Raw genomic sequence first — 20,182 nt, 5'->3', positions numbered from 1 at the left:
TTCTTCCCATTCACCCAGTTTTGCTTGTTTCGCACAGTTTGAATCAATAAAAATAGGAATTACTGGTATAAGAACTTATTGACAATTCCTGACAGCTCCCTGGCTTCTAACTGAGTTAATCGCGGATTGCTAGAGCTAAGTCCTCCAAACTGCTTAAGTAAAGAACCTAATTTTCAGATCATCCAGATCTGTAGACAGGACAATGTCATCAAGAGCTGGGGTTCTGTGCCTGGTGTCCTCGGTGTTACCTTGAAATCAAAGGAACAGGAGGCACGTGTGAAACCCCAGATCAAGTGATCCACAGGATTTTTTAAGTCATTGACCAACAGGAGCCATCACAAAAGCTTCTGAATATCCTGGAAAGAAATCAAATCCTAGCCTTCTCTTTACATGTTGCAGCAATCAGAAAGCAGATTCCCAGTGGTTTTTGGTAACTGTGAGGAATGGTCAAGCCTACCTATCTGTCTAGGATTTGAATCTTGCAAGTGTTTAAACAATTACTTGTGAATTAGGTCCTAGCCTCAATAGTTGCTGAAGAAATTGTTTTGAGCAGAAATCTGATTTGTTTGGACTTTTCACTATAAACTTCTGCACTGGACTTGACTGTTCTTTTGGTAGCTAGAATTTTTAGTAAAAAATGTCAGTGAAATCAGAATTAGAATTAATATATTTTGGCACTGAAACATCTGTAGTGCTTTTTGTTTGATTATTCTAAGTCAGCTGTCTTTATCCCAGCTCAGCTTTGCAAGGTTAGCACTTGTCTGGGGTTTCTGGTTATCCTGTTACAAGTTCTCTTTGTGGATAATGTTTTGCAGCCGGACATATGCGCCTCAGAAAGTGTCAGATTCTTTATACGGGTTTTGGCTGGAAGGTCTCTGTTCTGGAGGATCCAAGATACTGCATGGATGACTTTGAGTGTGATTATGAACTGAATTTAGTGTACAGCCCTATTGCAAGTGCATTGGAGTTGCTTTTAGGGCAGGATTAATTTCACCTGACTTTAGGCGTCTGCCTTACGATTATATGACTTTAGTCCAACCAGTTACTTGTTCTTGCTGTTGATAAGCTCAGACTGACTTGTTATCTCTCTCCCGTACTCTTTCTTTCTTTGCAAGGCAGGGACAAGTGGGGCATATCTCTGTATTACTGGTACAAGGACTTGTGTGGTGTAATACATTTTTTGGCTTTGTATGATATCAAACTGTGGCTTTTGAAGGTCAATCTGTTATTAAGACTTTCCTGTGGGGAGTGCCAATCCTCAGAAGGTGCTGAAAGGAGCTTTCAGTTATGTTTATTTGTTCTAGTACTTTTGCTGTTAAGATCAGTCCTTGTATATGAGAACGTGGTTAAAGCTGTTCATTCCTTATTAGACTTTCTGACCTTTTTAAAATGGAGACAAGAAGCCTTGTCATTGGATTTAGGCTCTAGTGAGGGAAATGATACTTGATTTTTCTTTCTGTCTTAGCAGCCTTGGGCAGCCTTATCTAGTGGGATGCCTGTGGCAGGGGGGTTGGAACTAGATGATCTTTAAGGTCCCTTCCAACCCGAACCATTGTGTGATCTATGAATGGTTCCTTATTATTGGTGGGTTTTGGTTTGAATTGGGTTTTTTTGATTTTATTACGTGTTGGTTTTTTTCCTCTACCATCTTTGCCATCAGATTAATCATTACTGCAAAAAACTCTGCCTTGGAAATGGAGAACTGGAACAGGAGCCCTGGATCACGTATGCCTTTACCTCCCAATCTGGGGATATGAGCAGACATCAGTTCTCCACTTCTAAACAACGCTGCACCTCATGCATGCAGGGCAGACATTATTCCTTCTAACTTATTACTGATCCTAGAGATGTGTGGTCATCACCAGATTTGTTCTTATGCAGAGAAATTTGCTCTTTCATGACTGGGTAGAGAGTCAGGGATTTAATTATGCTGGTTCTGCATTTTGTCTTGAGTATAAATCAAACCAGTAGCTGAAGATTCGTCTAAAGATGAATCTATTTTTGGCCTCGGCAATTTATTTTATGTGTCTTTTAAACTAATTCTAAACAGTTTTTTACATTTCGGTGTGTATTTCAGGATGTCTTGAACAATGCTGGGATGGTGGTCATGCGTTTGCCATCTCAGCAAATAAAAGAGGAGACGAGCAAAGAATTATCAAATGTGCCTTTCTTATGGTGTAGCTTGAAAAGCACATATGTTGGCAGCAGTGCCAGCTTAAACATCTGCTCTTTCATCCACTGGTGTATTCCACCTCATTTGTGCCAGTTAAAAATAGCTGGTAACAAAAAGGAGTGAAGTTAAGACCGAGCAGTTTCTGACCCAATTCGCTACGCGGCAGCGCAGTCACACGAAGCGCGGGGAGCAGGAGGTACAAGGGTACAACTCCAAGTTGGAACCAGCGCTTCTGCCAGAAGAGATTCTCATCAAACTCTGCCTTGAAAAAGTAAAGCAATGTGTTACATGAGTCCAGTGCAGGAGAAGAACTTGCCTTGCATCTGGCCAAAGCACTTCTCTTCAAATAAATGTAATGAGGCAAATTAAATGTCCAAGTATTCTCAGCTTAGTCACAGTGCGATATGGGAGCATAAATAAATGGGAGGTATGAGTGTGCTGGCTTTTAGAGGCTTGCTAGCACTTTCAGGCCATTCAGTGCTGCTTCAAAAATGGCTAGAGGCTGTTGTTATATCTTTATCAAGGAGAAAATTAATGAGGCTGAGGAAAGACTTAAACTTTTATTAGCACAGAGAGCTAGTAAAGACACTTTGGTGTTTTATCACGTTTATGGGAAATTCATCAGTAGCAGCATGACTGTCATATCTCGGGGTTAAGGCTGTTGTGAAATCTGACAGCAAGGAGCATGCTCTTCTGTCTGGGAATGTGATATTTTCTCCAAGTGTGACACTTTTCTTCTAGAAACATCTCTAAGATGAGGTGTAGTTCTAGCTAGCTTCTTAAGTGCCACTTATTACCTCCATGACAATATCACAGCTCAACAACACGTGTCAGTTTGGGAGGAAGAATTTAGAATGTCTTCGCTTCCTATTATTCAGTCATAGGTAATGAAGGCAGAACTATATTAAGCCGTTTAATTCATATATGGGAATGACAATTTAAGGGTGATGGCACATCATTAGATCAACTTTTATAAGTGCAGCACTCTCTTCGTTTGTTATTGATGTTTCTTGACACATCCCCTCACAAAACCTTCTCAGATGCTGTGAACTCTTAAAATATTAATGATTTCAGCACAGCTTTTATCTTGATAATATAGTTATCTTGGAAAAATGCTGCCAAAGAGAACTTGTAGTTGTAGACACTGCTGTTATGGGAAAGATTTGCTTTGGCCAAGCTAAAAAAAAATTATTAAAAATTATAGAGCTACAGTGATGTAGTATTCCCATTGGTTTTGCTTACAGGATAGAATATGGGAGGATGGTTTGTGTCTCAGAAATGCGCTCTTGGTGAAGTGCCTGTGATGTTTGTCCTTAGACGGGAAAATTAGGGATATGCTTAGGAACTTGCAGCAGACTTAAAGTTTTTGAGGGGTATGTCCCTTTTGACAAAAGGCGCTTGTGGCCAGGGAGATCTGAGGTTGCAAGCAAAGCTCTGACCTGTTCTGGAGAGACAAGAGGAACTAAGGTTGGTAGTTTCTATCTTGCTCCAGCTCGTGCTCTCCTAACGCTGCTTCCCTGCTGAGGAAGAGGCAAGGAAGCTGCTCAAGCCACACATAGAAAATACAAGAACGGGGACAGTGTGGAAGTGGAATGTGATGTGGAAAGGGACGCTGGCCGAAAATGAAGGAGAGGAGAACAGGAGCAAGAGTTGTAGCTTGTGAGCCTGCACAGTCTTAGCCAGAGGTCCAAGTGGAAGAGTTTACATTCAGGAAAGTTCAGTCCATGTTGAAGCTTAAAATGTAAGTCAACTTTTTTGCTGTCGCTCAGTGCCTGGGAACGATTCATTCTAAGAGCTCATCCTGCTCTAGTTCCTTTTTATGCAGATGACAGATCTGTAAATTCAAGTAGCAGAAGCCTGCCTGTATTTGCATCTAAAACATCCATCTGTATCTGTGTGAATATTATGGTGACGCAGAGGAAACTCATCTGGAAAGCAACATTTAAACACATTATACTTGCACAGTCAAGCATTTAAAGCTCAGATAATGCCAGAGCTGAGGGTTTGTGAGGGTTTTTTTGGCTTGGGTTTGTGGGCTTTTTTTCAGAATTACCTTAATTCTGTCCTTTTTGTGTGACATTGCATTTGTGCTGTGACTTGGGATTTTTTTTTTAATATAGTTTTTGTATCTAATTTTGTGATCAATCTACTCTATTTCCACAGATCAGCTTTGTAACAAGTAGGCTTAAAGATGCAAAATAGTGCATGATACCCTCTAGTTATAGGTAGACTCTAAACTCTCAGAAATTTTAGGTCTGAAAACCTCCAAGTTCAGTGGTTTAGAGTGTTTTCAAACACATTCCCTTTATTTCTTTCTGAATTGCGGAGGTATGAAGATACGTTTCTCCAGGCACTCCAGTTTTTATTTCTCTTGAAGAGGCTTAAGAACAAATAGGTGACATTTGAGAGTCAGCTTAGCATGAACATGGTCCTGAGGATTATGTCTTTTCTTTATTTGGACTGCATAATTCTTAGAGAGCTTTTGACGTCATTGACAAAAAATACCCCCTGATGATTTTCATTGTTACAAGTTATATAAGAACTGGAAAAGATCCACTGTGCTTAAGCCAAATAAAATAAATCAAAGGGGTTTTTTATCAAGTACACACATCAACTGATGCATGTATTCAATAAAATCATACTTGGGAAGAGGCAGCCTTCTCCACCTACTTCTCTCTGTTAGCCATCCAGTCAGTCTCTTCCAGATCTTTCTACCCAGCTGCCAAATATTGCATATATAATAGAAAATACCACTTGTTTTTTTTAAAAAAAACAACCCCCTGAATTTCCACTTTCAGTAATGACTACTACTTGGTTGAGCCTGTGGAGGCTGTTAAGCACTGGCTGTGTTTAAGCAGATCTGCAGCTATAAACTGAAGGTTGTGACATTAGGAGAAGTTTGCACTGCCCTCCCCAATTCATTAGATAACTTCCAGCACAAAAATGAGAGTTTCCTTTTTCATTCTAATAGAAAATAGCTGATTTTCTGGACTTTCAAGTTGCTTTGCCTAGGAAGAAGAGCCATTGGTGGGATCAGGTGAGGTGTGATAGGTGCAGTTCCATTTCTTTGGAAAGTCACGTGCAAGATCACTTACAAAACCCAGCAGGGTATCAAACCATATGTTTCTTTTTATTTTCTTAAAGTTCCCAACCTCTGTTAGCAGTCTTCTCTATGCCCTTTCTCAAAGATCCCAAGGTTTCGGGGTTTTTTTTACCTTTTCTGTTCCCTTCTTTGCAGTGTTTCTGTCCTTTATATTTTACCCTTGTCACCCAGAGGTAGTTTCAGTGCAAGCAAATTTTCTTTTGAATTATTCGATGACCCTGGTGGCTCATGCTCCTGAGACGCATGCTGGTTCAGGAGTGTTCCTGTTGTGCCCTGTGGTCGTATTACACAAGATACCTGGCCTCACAAACATGCACAGTCACCATTTACATTGATCTTGACTGACAGACATGAGGACTTTAATGGATTTCCTCCAACATCAAGCACAACAAAGTCTGAAAATTGATTTTTCTCAGTTTCGCTTTGATTTATTGATTGTTTTTTTCCATAAGTCACCATTCTGTAACAGCAGATGTATGATTGTTGTATAGGTTTTATTAGTCAAATGAGATACATTAATGAGAATATTAATTTGCTCTTGGCAGACCACTATGTAATCCTGTTGAACAAACTGAAATCATTCCATCAGTTTTCAGGTTTTGTCCTTTAGATCCAGCTTCCACAGACACTTGTATTTAAACCTCAAATTTGCTGTGTTGTGTAAGCTTTAGGGCAGTTGTGGGTTTAGTATCCTGCTATCTACTTTTTACCTTGGAAGTTATTTTAATTAGGAAAGCTAAAATATTTTCTCCTTAATCTCCTTAAGATCCTTAATCTTTGATCCTTAATCAAAGTGGGTTTGACTTCTTTGCCAAACTGGCTGTGGGTAGACTCCAACCCTTCCTTGCACCAGCGCTAAACTGAAATCCGGAGCGGTAAATGTATTTCCGATGAGCTGTTTTCCTTCTCTTTCATCCCAGACCCTAAAAGCAGAATGAGCAACGCTGCATTTTCACAGCAGAGCGTGTTGTTTTGTATACCCTCTTCTGTCAGAAGAACCACCTTGTGAGAGTCGTGTTTATGACAAGCAGAGCTGGCAAGGACCTTTCCTGTCTGCCCTCCCCATCACCCTGCGTTTCACAGCCAGCTTTCTGTCGTGCCAGCCAGATGCCGAATGTTTCCGTCTGGGAATAAGGCTGCGATAGGAAGAAAACCATCATTTGGTCAGGAATTTTTAGGCTGGATTATTGAAAACCAACAGTTTTCAATAAGTAACAAAAATCAATTAAATTCTATTAAAAAATGAGAAGAGAATAATTGTAATGTAGGGAGAGATACATGAAAAATTGGAAATTACAGGAATTAACTTAGATATTACTTTCCTTTTGTGATGGATCACGCTTGACCAAGTTGTTGTCACCACGTTTCCCACCTGTGAGAGTTCTATAGCATTTTTTCAACATTCCTGTCTAATACCAGACAGAAAGGGACAGATCTTTACATAACATGGCAACTGTGTTTGTGTTTTAATGTAAAACAAAGCTGATGTTTGTTGACATCAATGGGAAGATTCATTTTAATCTTGGTGAGTCTTGCTGCCCACAACATGCAGCATCTCTTTTGTAACGTTGGCTCCGAGTTAATACTTAAATCTGATTTTAGGTAGCTCTATAGAGATTTTTTTTTTTTTGTAACATATTGTTTTGCTTTGTTGCATTAATGATCTCTTTTTCCTTAATTATGCAGTGCAGTAAATAAAAGCCAGTTAGTTTTAAAATATTTCTTTTCTAACTGGCTCTTTCTCCCTACCTTTTTTCTGCCTCCTTTCTTTTTCATATTTCCTTGATTTAGGCAATTTACTACGAGCCTTATTTGCAAAATCATAGTAAAGTGATGTCAGTGATGCTTGTTTTCCTCTACACTCTGAATATGGAGCCAAAGTTCTCCTAGTCCATGTGGATGGAGTTGGGTTTCATTAACTTAAAAATGGGAATAGACAATATAGCAAATTTCCCATCATAGATGTTAAGTCTCAACTTTAAAATATATCATACGCTTTTAACCCTTTTCCTTGAATTACTTTATTGTACTATGAAGGATATATCAGTTTGTTACAAATTGTACCCAAGAAATACAAGAATATGCAGAAACAGAACTGCATGACACTGATGCTGTGTGACTTGGTAATAGTGGTTTAATTTTATTTGCTTACATATAAAGCAGAGTTAATGCCCCTTCTTTGTGGCTATGAATCACAACTGGTTGAAGTCTTCTTTGTAAACAAATATTATATTAAGAAAATTGCATAAACAGCACTAATGAGGCCTGAGTGGCTTGAGGAAATAAATATTCTGTTTGGCTTTGGCGAGTCAAAAGAATCTCATTCTGTACCCTTTCTAATTGCACCTTTGATATTTTCATGCGAAAACCAATTATAGCCACGATAACAAAGAATGAATCTACTGATAGCTAAATTCTTGCTTCCTAACACCTCGTGCTTACCAAACACACAATTTTACATGGCAAGAAGAGGCAGGCTGGAATGCAATACCCAGCTCCTGGATAGACAGAAAAGCAGAGAGTAATGGACAAATATATCTTTTGTGTGAATGCATTTATGAAATGTTGTCGTGCTCCGAGACAGCCTGGTCCTTTAACGATGTTTTTCTGTATTCTGTTGTCAACTGCCATACTGTTTGCACCATTAAGTAAACACCTTCTAAAGATGCCCTGGGGAGCCATTACAGAGCAGTGTGAATAATACAAATTTCATATTTTGTTCTTCTGTCATACATTCTTTCTGGCACAAAGGCATATTTAATACCTCTGGCTACACAGTTTTCATAAGATGTCACGATCATGTGGTATTTTCTAACTCTTTGAATACTACGAATGCTGATTTGTGGCCACTGATGCTAGAAAGCCGAGCCTGTTAGATGGGAAATGACAAACGAGCACTATAACTTATCTTTGGACTATCAGTTTACAGAGTAAATAGTTGAAGAATATTGAAAGATAAGATAATTGAAGGAAATGGCAATATAGCCCCTTCTATTTATGGAGCAGAATACAAATACATTGCTCTGTTTTATTCAGTTCTTGTGTCATCACAGTCTGTGTCTCAACTGAATTTTGTGACTTAATATTCAGCACAGCAGAGATAAGGGGTCAGATCTCTCTTTCTCAGGTACTCTGTTTAAAAATCTGATAATAGGAACACATGGACAATATCAAGTATTTTTGTCTACAGGGTAGTTCTAAACTTCATATTTTAAGACTTCGGTTTCCAGAAGTTTCAATTCCCCAGCAGGTGGTTTGATTATTCTGACCCAGTCCTCCCATAACTTTGAGCTGCATCTCCCGGTTACTTAAAAGGACCTTTGTGGTTCAAAAAATGTTAACATAACTCAAATTTCTCCTTAAAATGATGCTAAGGTACATGACAGAATTATCTGTTTTCTTAATTAATAATCCAGGAAATTAAGACAACATTAACTTTCCCTTTATTTCTGTTTATATTGCATATATGAGAACTTTTAAACAGACAAATGAGAGCAATATTTTTCTTATGCCTATTGCTTTCCTTTTTATAAATGCATTGTGTTTTCTTAGTGCTTGCATACACATTTTCTCCTTAATTTAACCACACTGGTAACTGTATTTAATAGAAGGCTGCATGCAGGAACTGTGATATTTCATAGCTCTGTCTTCCATAAATGCCCAAGTTGGTTATTTTGAAGATTTCTGTCTATCTGTACTTTTTATGGATCTTGGATTTACTTGCTCATCACAAGCTAGACTTATATATTTAGGTCTTCATGACATCATATGAGAAAGGTTTTCTGTAACGTCAGTCTCTGTGCTCCTTTGTCCTTCCCCTTTCCCCTACTACGTACCGTGAAGGACTAAAATTAGTTTAAAAGCATTTAAGAATGTTGAAAATAATGTCAGTAGTATAGTTTTCTTCAGTAAGGTGCCCTATACTATTTAAGTTTAACTAAATGTTTTGCACATTTACCATAATAGATCCAAACAAAGAATTCTTCTTGTATTCCCCAGAAATTTATTTTTTTTCAAGTTACGGAACTCTGTTTGCCTCTGTTTTCTGAATATGCATTGTTGATTTTTCTTTTTAATAGGCCTTGATGATTGCCTCCAACAATACATAAAGAATTTTGAAAGAGAAAAGATCAATGGCGAGCAGCTGTTACACATCACTCATCAGGAGCTCGAGGAACTGGGAGTCACTCGCATTGGCCACCAGGAACTGATACTGGAAGCAGTTGATCTGCTATGTGCGTTGGTAAGTGGTTTCTTGCATCACTCAATAATATATTTCCAAACCAAAGCTAAAATTAAGCACACAGCACTTTACAGCTGTATGCCTGTGCAGACACAGTGGCTTTGCTTTAATAAAGGACAGGCATGTAAGGGCTTCTCTCAGCTGCAAAGAAACGATATATCTATTTTATGATTACGTGTGATGGTCTTTTATTGCTCTTTGTCTAAGTTTCTTGGTCTTGAATTCAAATAGTGTTGACTATCACTACTGGCATCCATATGGTTTTGTAATTATATGCCATATGCCCTCATATTTCACTGACATTTGCCACACTCTACTAAACCAAGTAGACCTGAGTATTTTAACCATGCCAGCATTCAAAGGAATGGTACTAAGGAGCCAGAAGGTAATGCTAATTAGACTGGAAGATTGTTTAAAATTAGTTTTGAGACAAGATTGGAATGATAAAGTTGACTGTGTAAAGTACAGACACACATGTCAATTTAAAGTTGGGTTTTTTTAGCAACCTGTAAGCATCTGTATTTGGAAGAACACTGCTTTTTCACATAATGGGTTAGTAATTCAATCAGCCTCTTAACAAAGTATTTGATTTTGGAAAATTCTTTTTTTTCCCTGTTATTTAACTCCTATGAGAAAGAGGTAGTATGAAGTACCTTTTATTATATATATGTATATATAAAATAAAAGGTACTTCATATATATATATATATATGCATGCTTCTTGCACGTACCTCTGGTCACAAAATATAGATGGTGCACCTTGAGCTCTACTCTTGCAAATGGTAACAAGTACCACACGCATGAAATCGGAGAAATGCATTTGGCTTTGATGCAGCCGTACCTATAACTGGTCCATACTGCATGACACAACAGGCCTATGTATTTTGGAAGCATTTAAAATCCTAGTCAAAAGGGTTTTTTTCTCTGAAACACTGTTTTTGTCATAAAAGGAACCTAAATGCCCCACGAAGTCATATTACGTTATCTAAAGAATGATTCAGTGCTATCCCCTGACACCAGTCAGAAACCAAGTTTCCTCTGGAAAAAGAACACCCTTGTGTCAAGTGTGCCCATTAGGAGGACCCTTGCTGGCTTCTTTTTCTTATTATTTGTTCTTTTTTTAAACAAAGACACAGTAGCTCTTAAATGCTGGCCCTACTGCTGGTCAATAGTGCAGCTCTTCTCTTACTGTGCCATCTCATGACCTTAGTTTTTCTTTTTAAGCAGGACGGGGATTTTCCAGGTCCCACTATCATTTCTTTGGTCTCCTGCCTTTAAGCCCTTGCCCTCCCTTTCTCGCTCTCTCTCTAAAATGCCTGCTTTTTTTATCTTCCTGCCCATTCCGTGTGCTTTCTGCTGAGTGAGGCTCTGCTGCCTGCGGCTCCGCTCTTGAGGGTATTCTCTTGCTTCTGACATTTCTGCCTTGCTGCTGTGCACAACACATTCTTCAGTTCTTGCAGCTTCTTACTGAGCAGAGGTCACAAGTTTTACAAGGCGACGTATAATATCTATTTTTAGTCTGTGATAATTTATAAGAATTTTAATCGATGTAAAAATAATCAAGAATTTCTCTTAATTCTTTTAAATAATGACAATAATTGAATAGTAGGAGATATAATGCTGCCTTTAGTGTATATGAGCAGGGTGCACAGAATACAAATTAAGCGTTTGTATTTTCATATGTACGTATACTTTTTTCAAAGCTTCTTAGGAAAAAAATTGAGGGGAAACATCAATACAAATAATCTGGTGTGAAATTCCACAGGTGGATGGGTAGTAACAGGAGGAACTGAGGAACCATAGCTTGTTCTCTCCCCCTCCCTCCATTTGCCCCATTCAACGTGGGATGTGTTCACAGTCCCACGCTGGCAGAGCATCCGCAATGCTACGCACTCTGTTTTATTCCTATCTGGATCACAGACAGCTGCATTCCTGTTGATATCAATTTATGTCAGTGCTACTTTATACTCTGCTTATCATCCACTCACTGGGCCACGTCAATGAGCATTGATTTTTATTTTTTTTATTATTATTTTTTTCTGCACATGGATTTCTTAATCGATTTCTGTTTGGCAATTGGCAGTGTCCAAGTTCCATGACCTATTTCTTCCAGGCAGTATTAGCAAGCTGTTCCGCTCCATCTTAGCGAGCTGGGTTGTGTAATGCTTTAAACAAGCGTCTCCAATGTACTGTAGGAAATCTCTCAGGTAAGCTTGGGCTCAGTGGTGCAGCAGGAACTCAGCTGCACGTTGGTCACGAGTTTAGCTGCGAGACAGCGATGTTGCTTTTATGAAACCAGCAGAAATTTTACTGTCTTAGCTCAAACTCTCGCACTGAGAGTGGATGTTGCGATGCCGTCTTTTCCATATGTGCTCCCTCAGGGTGTGGGACTAGCCCGCGGCTTCTGGGGGGCGTGGGGAGGAGGTTGGGGTTACACATCGAAAAGCAGAGCTCTTGCTTCTGTTGTAGTAATGCAAACAGTCACACAGCATGCACACACCCAAATCCTGGCCTATAATTAGGATTCTAGACGCAAGAAAGAACAAAAAATAAAGGAAGAACCTCTTGTTTTTCCTTCCCTGTCTGAAACCATCTATTAAAACACACACACTCAAATGCAAATTATTAAAGGCAGGGAGGGTTTTCTCTCATGCGTTTGCCCTTGATATGATTTTACATGCACTCTTCACAAATGTACATGAAAAACAAAACCCTAACATTCTATCTTTGTTAATATTGGTCATGTTTTTAATAAAATCAGAAGAGGCATTACTAATATGTACAATCACAAATCATCATTTCCCTTTTGAAAGATTGAATTCAAAGCTTTCTTTACTGAGGCATTGAGTATGAGAATCCTAGCTAGAAATTGTTCTACTCTGGAAGAAGATGACCCACAGTAGGGAAGAAGGAGATGCAAGAAACTGGGGAAAAGAGAAATATGCGATACACCTGTGCGTAACAGAAGTGGTGATGTGGTGATATAGAAGTACCTGTATTTTACCTTGAAAATTAAATAATTTAAAATGTTAGAATAATCTGGGTTTTGAAAGGGTGAAATTGAAGTGCAAAAGGTAAGAGTAGCTTTAAGTTGAGGAAGGAAAGCACTGGCACTTTCTTGGGATTGTTCACGGTTGAATTTATGTGCTATGAAATGGAAAGTCATAGGTGAGCCATACTTTCAGCTTCAATTCTTTGACCATTCTAGAAAGACATTTTTGAGTAGTGTTTTAATTATGAAGAAAATTGGGAATGATGGCTCAAGGCGGGAAAATCCTATCTTAAGAATCAAAGTCCTTTCTTACCTGTATGGTCAGAAGCTGCTCTGCAATTTTCTGTTTGAAGTGACCTAAATAACATGTATGGAATAAAAGGTGCAGGCCACTTAGGATTTGGGCTGTAATTTTATTAAAGCTGAAAAAACTGATCTGGGCATATATCGGAGGAGTTGGTGCACAAAGGCTGACTCTGAAGAAGTAGAGCCTGGGGAAAATAATTCTTTGATAGACAGTAAAATATATTGGAAAGAAGAAAAAGGAGTACTTGAGGTCAACATGGGTTGCGTTCAAACCTATGCAAGTAAATTTAATTAGGACAGTATTGGAGTCAGTATGTTGTTAAAGCCTGCACAAATTAAAATATAAACACTCTAGTGGGAAGAAAGGCTTTGATAATGAATGGAAGAAAAATGAACATAAAATGAAAAGCATGCTCAAATATAGATTGTATCGAAAGTAATTAAAAGTGCTGTTAATTCATAGGCATTCAGCTAGTGAAATTAGGCACTGTGCTGTGATAGCATTCAAGGAGAAATAAAGATTAGAAAATTTCTCTTTGCAGTTACTGCAAAAGCTGGCAACTCAAGCATGAGAGGTTTTTCTGCTGGAAGGCAGAATAGTCACCTGTGGGTCAACATGTTTATAACAACTGGAGTGAGTTTAATTTGCTTGCACACTTACTACTGGGACACAGCTACCAAACAAACATGCTTTTTTTCTAACGTATTTCTTTATTGGGCATCTCTTTATCAAAATTACAACAGTAATAGCATTTTGTTGGACAGATGGAAAGCAATTTGCAATGATTTATTTTGAAGTACGCTGCGCTGCAGATGAAGCAGCCGGTTTTTCATGGATGTCTCTATCTATTGATAAGGTTGCCTCCTCTGAATTAAAAGTATTCAAGCTTTACTTAAATTAATGCTACTTTTTACTGGCCATACCTACAATGATCTCTCTTGAGATCCACTTCATCCTTCTTTCTGCCCATACACTTTCTGAATTGTCAATACTGTGAGTATTTTGGGAAGTATTTTTTCTTCCTTTACCTGATATGCAATCAAGTTTCATTTTTAACAAGTCATTCAGTACGTCAGATTCTTATTTTCCTCCATATTTCAAATGTTACTCAAAGATAATGATTCTAGACTGAAATCTTCATTTTATTTAGATATTGATACTTAAATAAATAGAAATAAATCTTCATTTCATATGGAATGCCATCTTTCTTAGTGAAAGATAGAGAGATTCTGTCTCCTCAGTACAACAAAGAACCTTGCATGTACTTTATTTTTGTCCATAAAAACTTCTATGCATCCAGTGAGCTTTATTAACTGCGACTGAAAAAGAAGTTCAACTTCTGGCAGTCCAGTGTTACTTATTATGCTGTCCCAAACCGCAGAATTAATATTATTGAAAAGGTTAGTTAATTATTGCACATATTAGAGAGGATGTACATCTTCTGCTTAGTCTAATTAGCTACTTCATTATTTTTTAATCTTTCGAATCATCCAGTGTGGAAAAATAAACTATTTTAAGAGTTGTCTGTTTTTTCTCATTTGTCTGTTGCTAATTTTTGAATTTTAAAAATATTTTAGAATCAGGACATTGAAGGAAGATAATTAAGTTTGCACAAACAGTTCACAGTAGTCTAAAACTACCGTTTTTCACAAATATTTTACACATGTGCATGTGTAGTGGTTTTGCCCTATTGTTAAGAAGTGAGAACTTCAAGGTCTTGCTAACCTGCTATGCTGAAAAATGAGTCCCTGGATTTAATTACGTGTTATTTGCATTGCCTGCTTAACAAGGTTAAGATTACTTTTTCTTGATGTTGTCTTGGTTTTCTCTGCATCCCCGCCAATTGTTCCATAGTAGGACATGGATTCCAAGACTATTGTTTGCACAGTCAGAACGTTTTGGAATATTGTAGCAGTGTCACCTGTGGTAGTATAAAAGCTCAGTAGGTAAGATTTTCAGAGGTACCCAAGCACAGGATTGTTTTAGAGGGAATTTAGAATGTAAGAGACCTATGGATTTGTGGGGTTTGTGCTGTTACACTAGGCATTTAGGCTTGAGCTCTTTTGTAAACTTTATCCTAGGTGAATTTATCATTCCTGTACAGCAACCGTGCCTGGCATTCAAGGCCACATAAGCTCCAAGAAAGGCACCGGACCCGCTGGTTACATGATGTCTGCGTATCATGTAGCCAAGTGCAGACTGGAGGTGGCCTGGTTCAGGTGTAAGGTGTATGTGGTCTGTTGTCACAAGGTGATGTGTGTACAGTAGAAACGGAAGAATGGAGGTTGGCTGCGATTTACTCAAGTTTCGGCTCCTATACAGCCCAAAAGAGGAAGAGAGCAGTGAGGGGTCTGCAGGACAGGTGAATTCCAGTAGTCCACATCTAATTCTCCTACACAAGTAATGCATGTGATCTTTGTGGCATAAGGCTATCAAACGTCAGATAAATTGCTTTAAGCGATAAGTATTTCTGTATTCTTCCTGCTTAAGGATGGGTTTATGTTAAAAAGAAATTCAGGAAAAATATAAATTTACTGCATTGACTCTGATTTTAATTCCTTGAATTTAGTTATATCAGTTCCCTGTGGAACAAGACGAGGTTAGAGAGTAAGGAGAGGAAATAGATTGTTTTTTCTCCTGTCTTTTGACATAGTTGAAAGATTTCTTCTTGTCACACAATAATTAGTTTTCACAAAACAGGCACAGACACATTCTATTCAGAGTGTTAAATCTGTTCCAAAGCTTGTCATTTTCTTCTGAAAACGCATCTATTTAAGTATTAGTGAGAATGAGGATCCTAATCCATTGCAGGCTGGGCTGGGGCTACTACAGGGACTACTGCATGCTTCTGAAACATAAATATACTTACTTCTATTTATAACTTTATGAAATAATCTACTTACAGTAATCCATTACCATATTTTGTCTGGTTACACATTGGGGTAAACTCAACATGTTCTGTCAATGAATGTTTTATTCCTTTTCATATTACGAGTTACTGTCACTCAGTGGGAGAGGACAGTGAATCACAATATGTGCAGTTGAATTGTATTGCGACTCTTAGGCCAATGCAGTAGGAGAAATGTATGTAGATGAATAAGGAGGCTAATCATACAGTGCAGAAACCCTACAGGTGTAGAATAACTAGGTTGGAAGAGACCCACCGGATCATCGGTATGTATCATCATATGTATGCGTATGATAATTGTTGTTGACTGTGAGTTGCTTGAGCAGCCTTCAGCAAGTTTATGATAAAAATAGATAAAGGAACTTTTTTTTTTCCTCATATTCTCATTAATGCCCATACAGAGGAATCTTGTTATGATATGTTACTTATGTTTCCTAAATTGATATAATTTTTAAGTGGAAGTACCAATTCTGCAAGAACCAAAGCTAAATGTCTAAGTGAAATGGTCAATATGAATATTATATTTCCAAGAGACAAGCCTGTCATTTATTCTCTGAACTTTGAATAATTCACCATTTTAATTCTAATATCATGTTATGTACTCTTATCCTCTGTAATCTTGCAGTTCTGCCTTTTAATTAATTTTAAAAGGTACTTTAAAAATTTGAAGAAAGTAGATTTCCTGTAATTTGATGGTTGGATCTCGCATGTATCTATGATTATTATTAAGTAGCTAAGATTAATTGATCACAAGGTTTTAGTAACAAATAATAAAATTTTGTGCTTATTGAACAATGCGCTACATGTGTGTGGCTTCATTAGATTTCAGAGCACATGAATAAACATCAGAGAGTACTGGGGAGGTGCAGGATAGGCATGAGACATTTTGTACATTGAAGCCAGTGGAGTTCCTTGGACTACAAGCAGGAAATTTAAAGGAGAATTTGGGTGTAATTTAGGTATTTCAAAGAGAGATGTAAGGTATCGGCAGTAGCAGCAGCATATTGCACACTGGGAAACAACAATTGCAGGCATGGGAACCTTTTAAAAGTTAACAGGTCATGGTGTAATATTTTTTGGAGATAATATCTACTAGGTGAATCTTCGGTCTTGTTTATTTCTCACGGTATCCCCAGTCAACATAGCTTGTTTTCATATGCATATGGATAGAGGTCAAGCCATCACAGATGTCTCACGTATGCTTTTTTAATTGAAGCCACATGCAGATCAGTCCATATTTAATACTGAAGTAAATATATAGAAACAATTTATCTGGTGCTGTGGAAAGAAGCCACAAAATAGACTAAGTTCCGTAATTTTCTTGCACTTTTCTTTTGTATGCATCCGAAAGAAACACTGCCACAGTATTTTCCTACTCATACTTTTTCTGATAGCCGACTTATCTGTGTATATTTAATAGCTTCAGTCAGCATGACCGAGGACAAGTGGTGTATGGGTGGTGCGATACATTCACCATTTTATGTTACTACGTTTATGAGCATGTTCCATTCTTTCATGTTGCTGTAACATTAAGGTTTTGCTCAAAAAAATATGAGAAAACATTAAATGCATTTTGAAATGGAAAAAAAAAAAAAGTTAAATGCAAATTCACTTCCAGGGAGTTTAGATCTAAACTCTGTGAAGATAGTAGTTAGACTATTTGAAGCCAGAAAATATTCAAGCACTTGCTGAATGAGCAATCTAAAATTGTGAAGAATAATATAAGGGAGTTCTAGAAGTTAAATAAATAAATAAAATCTATTTGAGGGATAGCAAAAATAGAAGGAAGAAAATGGAAACTATATATGAAGAAGGAAAGAAGGTATTCCTTGAGCATGGCCAGCAGACTATCATGTTCTAATACTTATCTGAAATCAGAAATGTAAGGCTTTTCCAATGAATATACTTTTCAAGTCACCTTAATTATGCTTGATTACATTTATACATATCAATTAAAATGGAAATTCTAAAGCTTCTTCTGGAAGCTAAAAATACAATGCAAATGTTATGTTTTTAATTAAGGTTAAAATATTTAATCTTAGCACTATCTGCTTAATGTATCTATTTACAAGATAATAAGAAGGTATATGAAGTGCTTCGAAGCCCTGTGACAATTTCCAAATTATAGAATCAGGAGACTGGAAAGAATTGTGACACCATTTGCTCTGAAAGGTAGAGTAATTATAATGGAAGCGAACATGAGGGGGAGGAAAGCTGTGCATGGAAAAGAATTGAGGTGTTTCAGATAAGATACTATAAGTTGTGTTATGATATTGCATATTTATATAATATTAGCATAGTTATTAATAAATTCCATACTTGAACACCTCCGGGGTGGGGCAGCCACCACTGGTCTTGTGTGGAACAGAGACCTGCGGCTCTGGCTGCTGGAGCCAGACTGCACCCATCGATTGAGGGTGCTTTAAGGTCACGCACGACACAGGGAATCGGGAGTGTAGCCCAGCGTTAAGGTTGTGGTATTTGAAACGCCTTAACACGGTGAATTTCCTGGAAGATGCTTGACTGGGAGTCAGGGTTGTCTCCTTTAGTCTCCTCAGTCAGACCTACTGCTCTGCACTTCTATGTCTCTGAACCTTACAGTTCAGTTGAAAATCTTAACGTTGTTAAAATATCACCTACAGGAAAAGCTATGTATGCATCCCTGCGCTTATACATCTTTATACATCTACTACACCAAATGCTTACATGAGTGACAATATCAAGAATAACTCCTATAATTAAAAATAGGTCTGTTTATAAGGTAACTTAAATTCATTACTCATGCAATGTAAACTATTTAGCTAAAATTATAGTTTGTGTCAAAGGCATTTCAATGTGCATACACTTTTTTACCACTGTACATCACATTACAGCAAAGCAACTTCATTAAATTAGCGCTTTTAGGTATATAATGCAAGGGGGGCCCACAGAGAAATAAACTCTTCATAGTATGCAGGTATTTCTTACTCTGCTTTTGATCTTCAGGTGTTAGTGTTCACAGAAAAATTGATTAATTTTTTTTACATTGTATTTGTTACTTCTTTATTTTAATGTTTGTTACTATAATGTGACCTGTTTTATCTTAGTAGCTAAAATTTTCGCAGATGGTTCTATTAGTATAGAATACCAATTTGTGATGTTATTACATGCATGCAATATGAAAAGACCCTGATCCATAGCTCGGAGGGGTTTTCATTCTACTTTGAATCTGTAGTAACCAGAGGTGCTATATTGTGAGATAGATGAAAAATCTACTCAGTTTTTCCACTGTCTTTTAAAAATGGAACTTCATACCAGAATATATGTACAAAATAAACAGAGTTTTTACCTGAAATCATGACACAGACACAAAGCAGGGCAGTTCTTTGTCATAGCATATTTTGCTATTTCTGCATTTTGGATTTATGACATAAAAATGAAGAAATATTTGTTTGGAGGCAGGTTTCCTATTTTTCAGTGTTTTTTATCTATAGGGAATATTCAACGTCTTCTTTCTTCACTCTGCACTAGTAAAAATAACAGTCTATTTCAGATTGTTCAAAAAAAGCTGGTATTCTCTCCTGTCTGCTGAATTCTAGCACTTCTGACAACAGCCACATTTTTTTCTGTGCTTCAAAAAAACCCCATCAGCTGCCAAAGCCCTGGAGGTGACGTGTCCTACCTCTCCCCTCTCGCCACCCTACAGCAACCCTGTCCCCTCGGAATGCTGAAACAGGCATCTCAAACTGAACAGCGAAGGGGAGCTGGGGAGAGGGTGAGGAATCTGCACTGATAGTTTGAAAATTGGAGACTTAGAGAATGAAATTGCTAAAATGGAAAGCAAGCAGATTTATCCTTAAACCAAAGTCACTTGTGCGTCCTGCTAACAAGTGTCACTTTCAGCACAGCTTTGTCTTGGCATTGTTACTAATGATATTTTTCTGCAATAAACTTGTCTGAGACTGATCTTACATTTACACTTAATTTCTACCTTTTGAAGTCCTTCTTTTCCAGCTGCTGTCATTGCATAGGTCATCATGAATTGCTGAGCTGCAAAGTAAAATATACTTCTGAATCAGGTGTCACTGAACAAACTGGGTAATCTCTGTGTAACCCTTTCATTTTGTGCAAAAGTGATAATGCTGCCACATATTACACTCAGTGGATAGTATTTCTTACTGTTTGAACAGTGTTTTTACTTGAAGAAGCTTAAGTAAACATTAAATAATTTACCAGTCGCACTTCTTGTGTTCAAGATTTGCTGGTACTTTGGCCCTTTCTTCCAGCAATTACCCTTTCTGCAATATACCTGTCAGGCCCATCTCACTGAAATGGAGCGGCATCTGCTTTCTCTTCTCACTAAGCAGTGTCATGATCCACTTTCTGTGCTAATTTGGCAGGCTGCATGGCTCTGTAGCTCTAGACAGACAGTGTCTGGGGTCACTTTAGTAGTCAGTGTTCATCCTCTAAACCTCTC

General features: G+C 37.8%; 1 protein-coding gene across 1 annotated transcript in view; it reads left to right on the top strand.

The window, feature by feature from the left end:
* The window catches only part of LOC138726109 (connector enhancer of kinase suppressor of ras 2-like), a 162,393-nt gene that overhangs the window by 54,874 nt on the left and 87,337 nt on the right, over nt 1–20,182 (top strand). Inside the window, exon 2 of the mRNA XM_069867549.1 lies at nt 9,356–9,519. Coding sequence (XP_069723650.1) covers nt 9,356–9,519 — 164 coding nt within the window. The remainder of the gene's footprint in view (nt 1–9,355; nt 9,520–20,182) is intronic.

Source organism: Phaenicophaeus curvirostris, chromosome 13 (assembly GCF_032191515.1).
Source record: "Phaenicophaeus curvirostris isolate KB17595 chromosome 13, BPBGC_Pcur_1.0, whole genome shotgun sequence".
Lineage (NCBI taxonomy): Eukaryota > Metazoa > Chordata > Aves > Cuculiformes > Cuculidae > Phaenicophaeus > Phaenicophaeus curvirostris.
The sequence above is the reverse complement of the archived record's forward strand: the minus strand, read 5'-3'. Positions and strand labels throughout refer to the sequence as shown.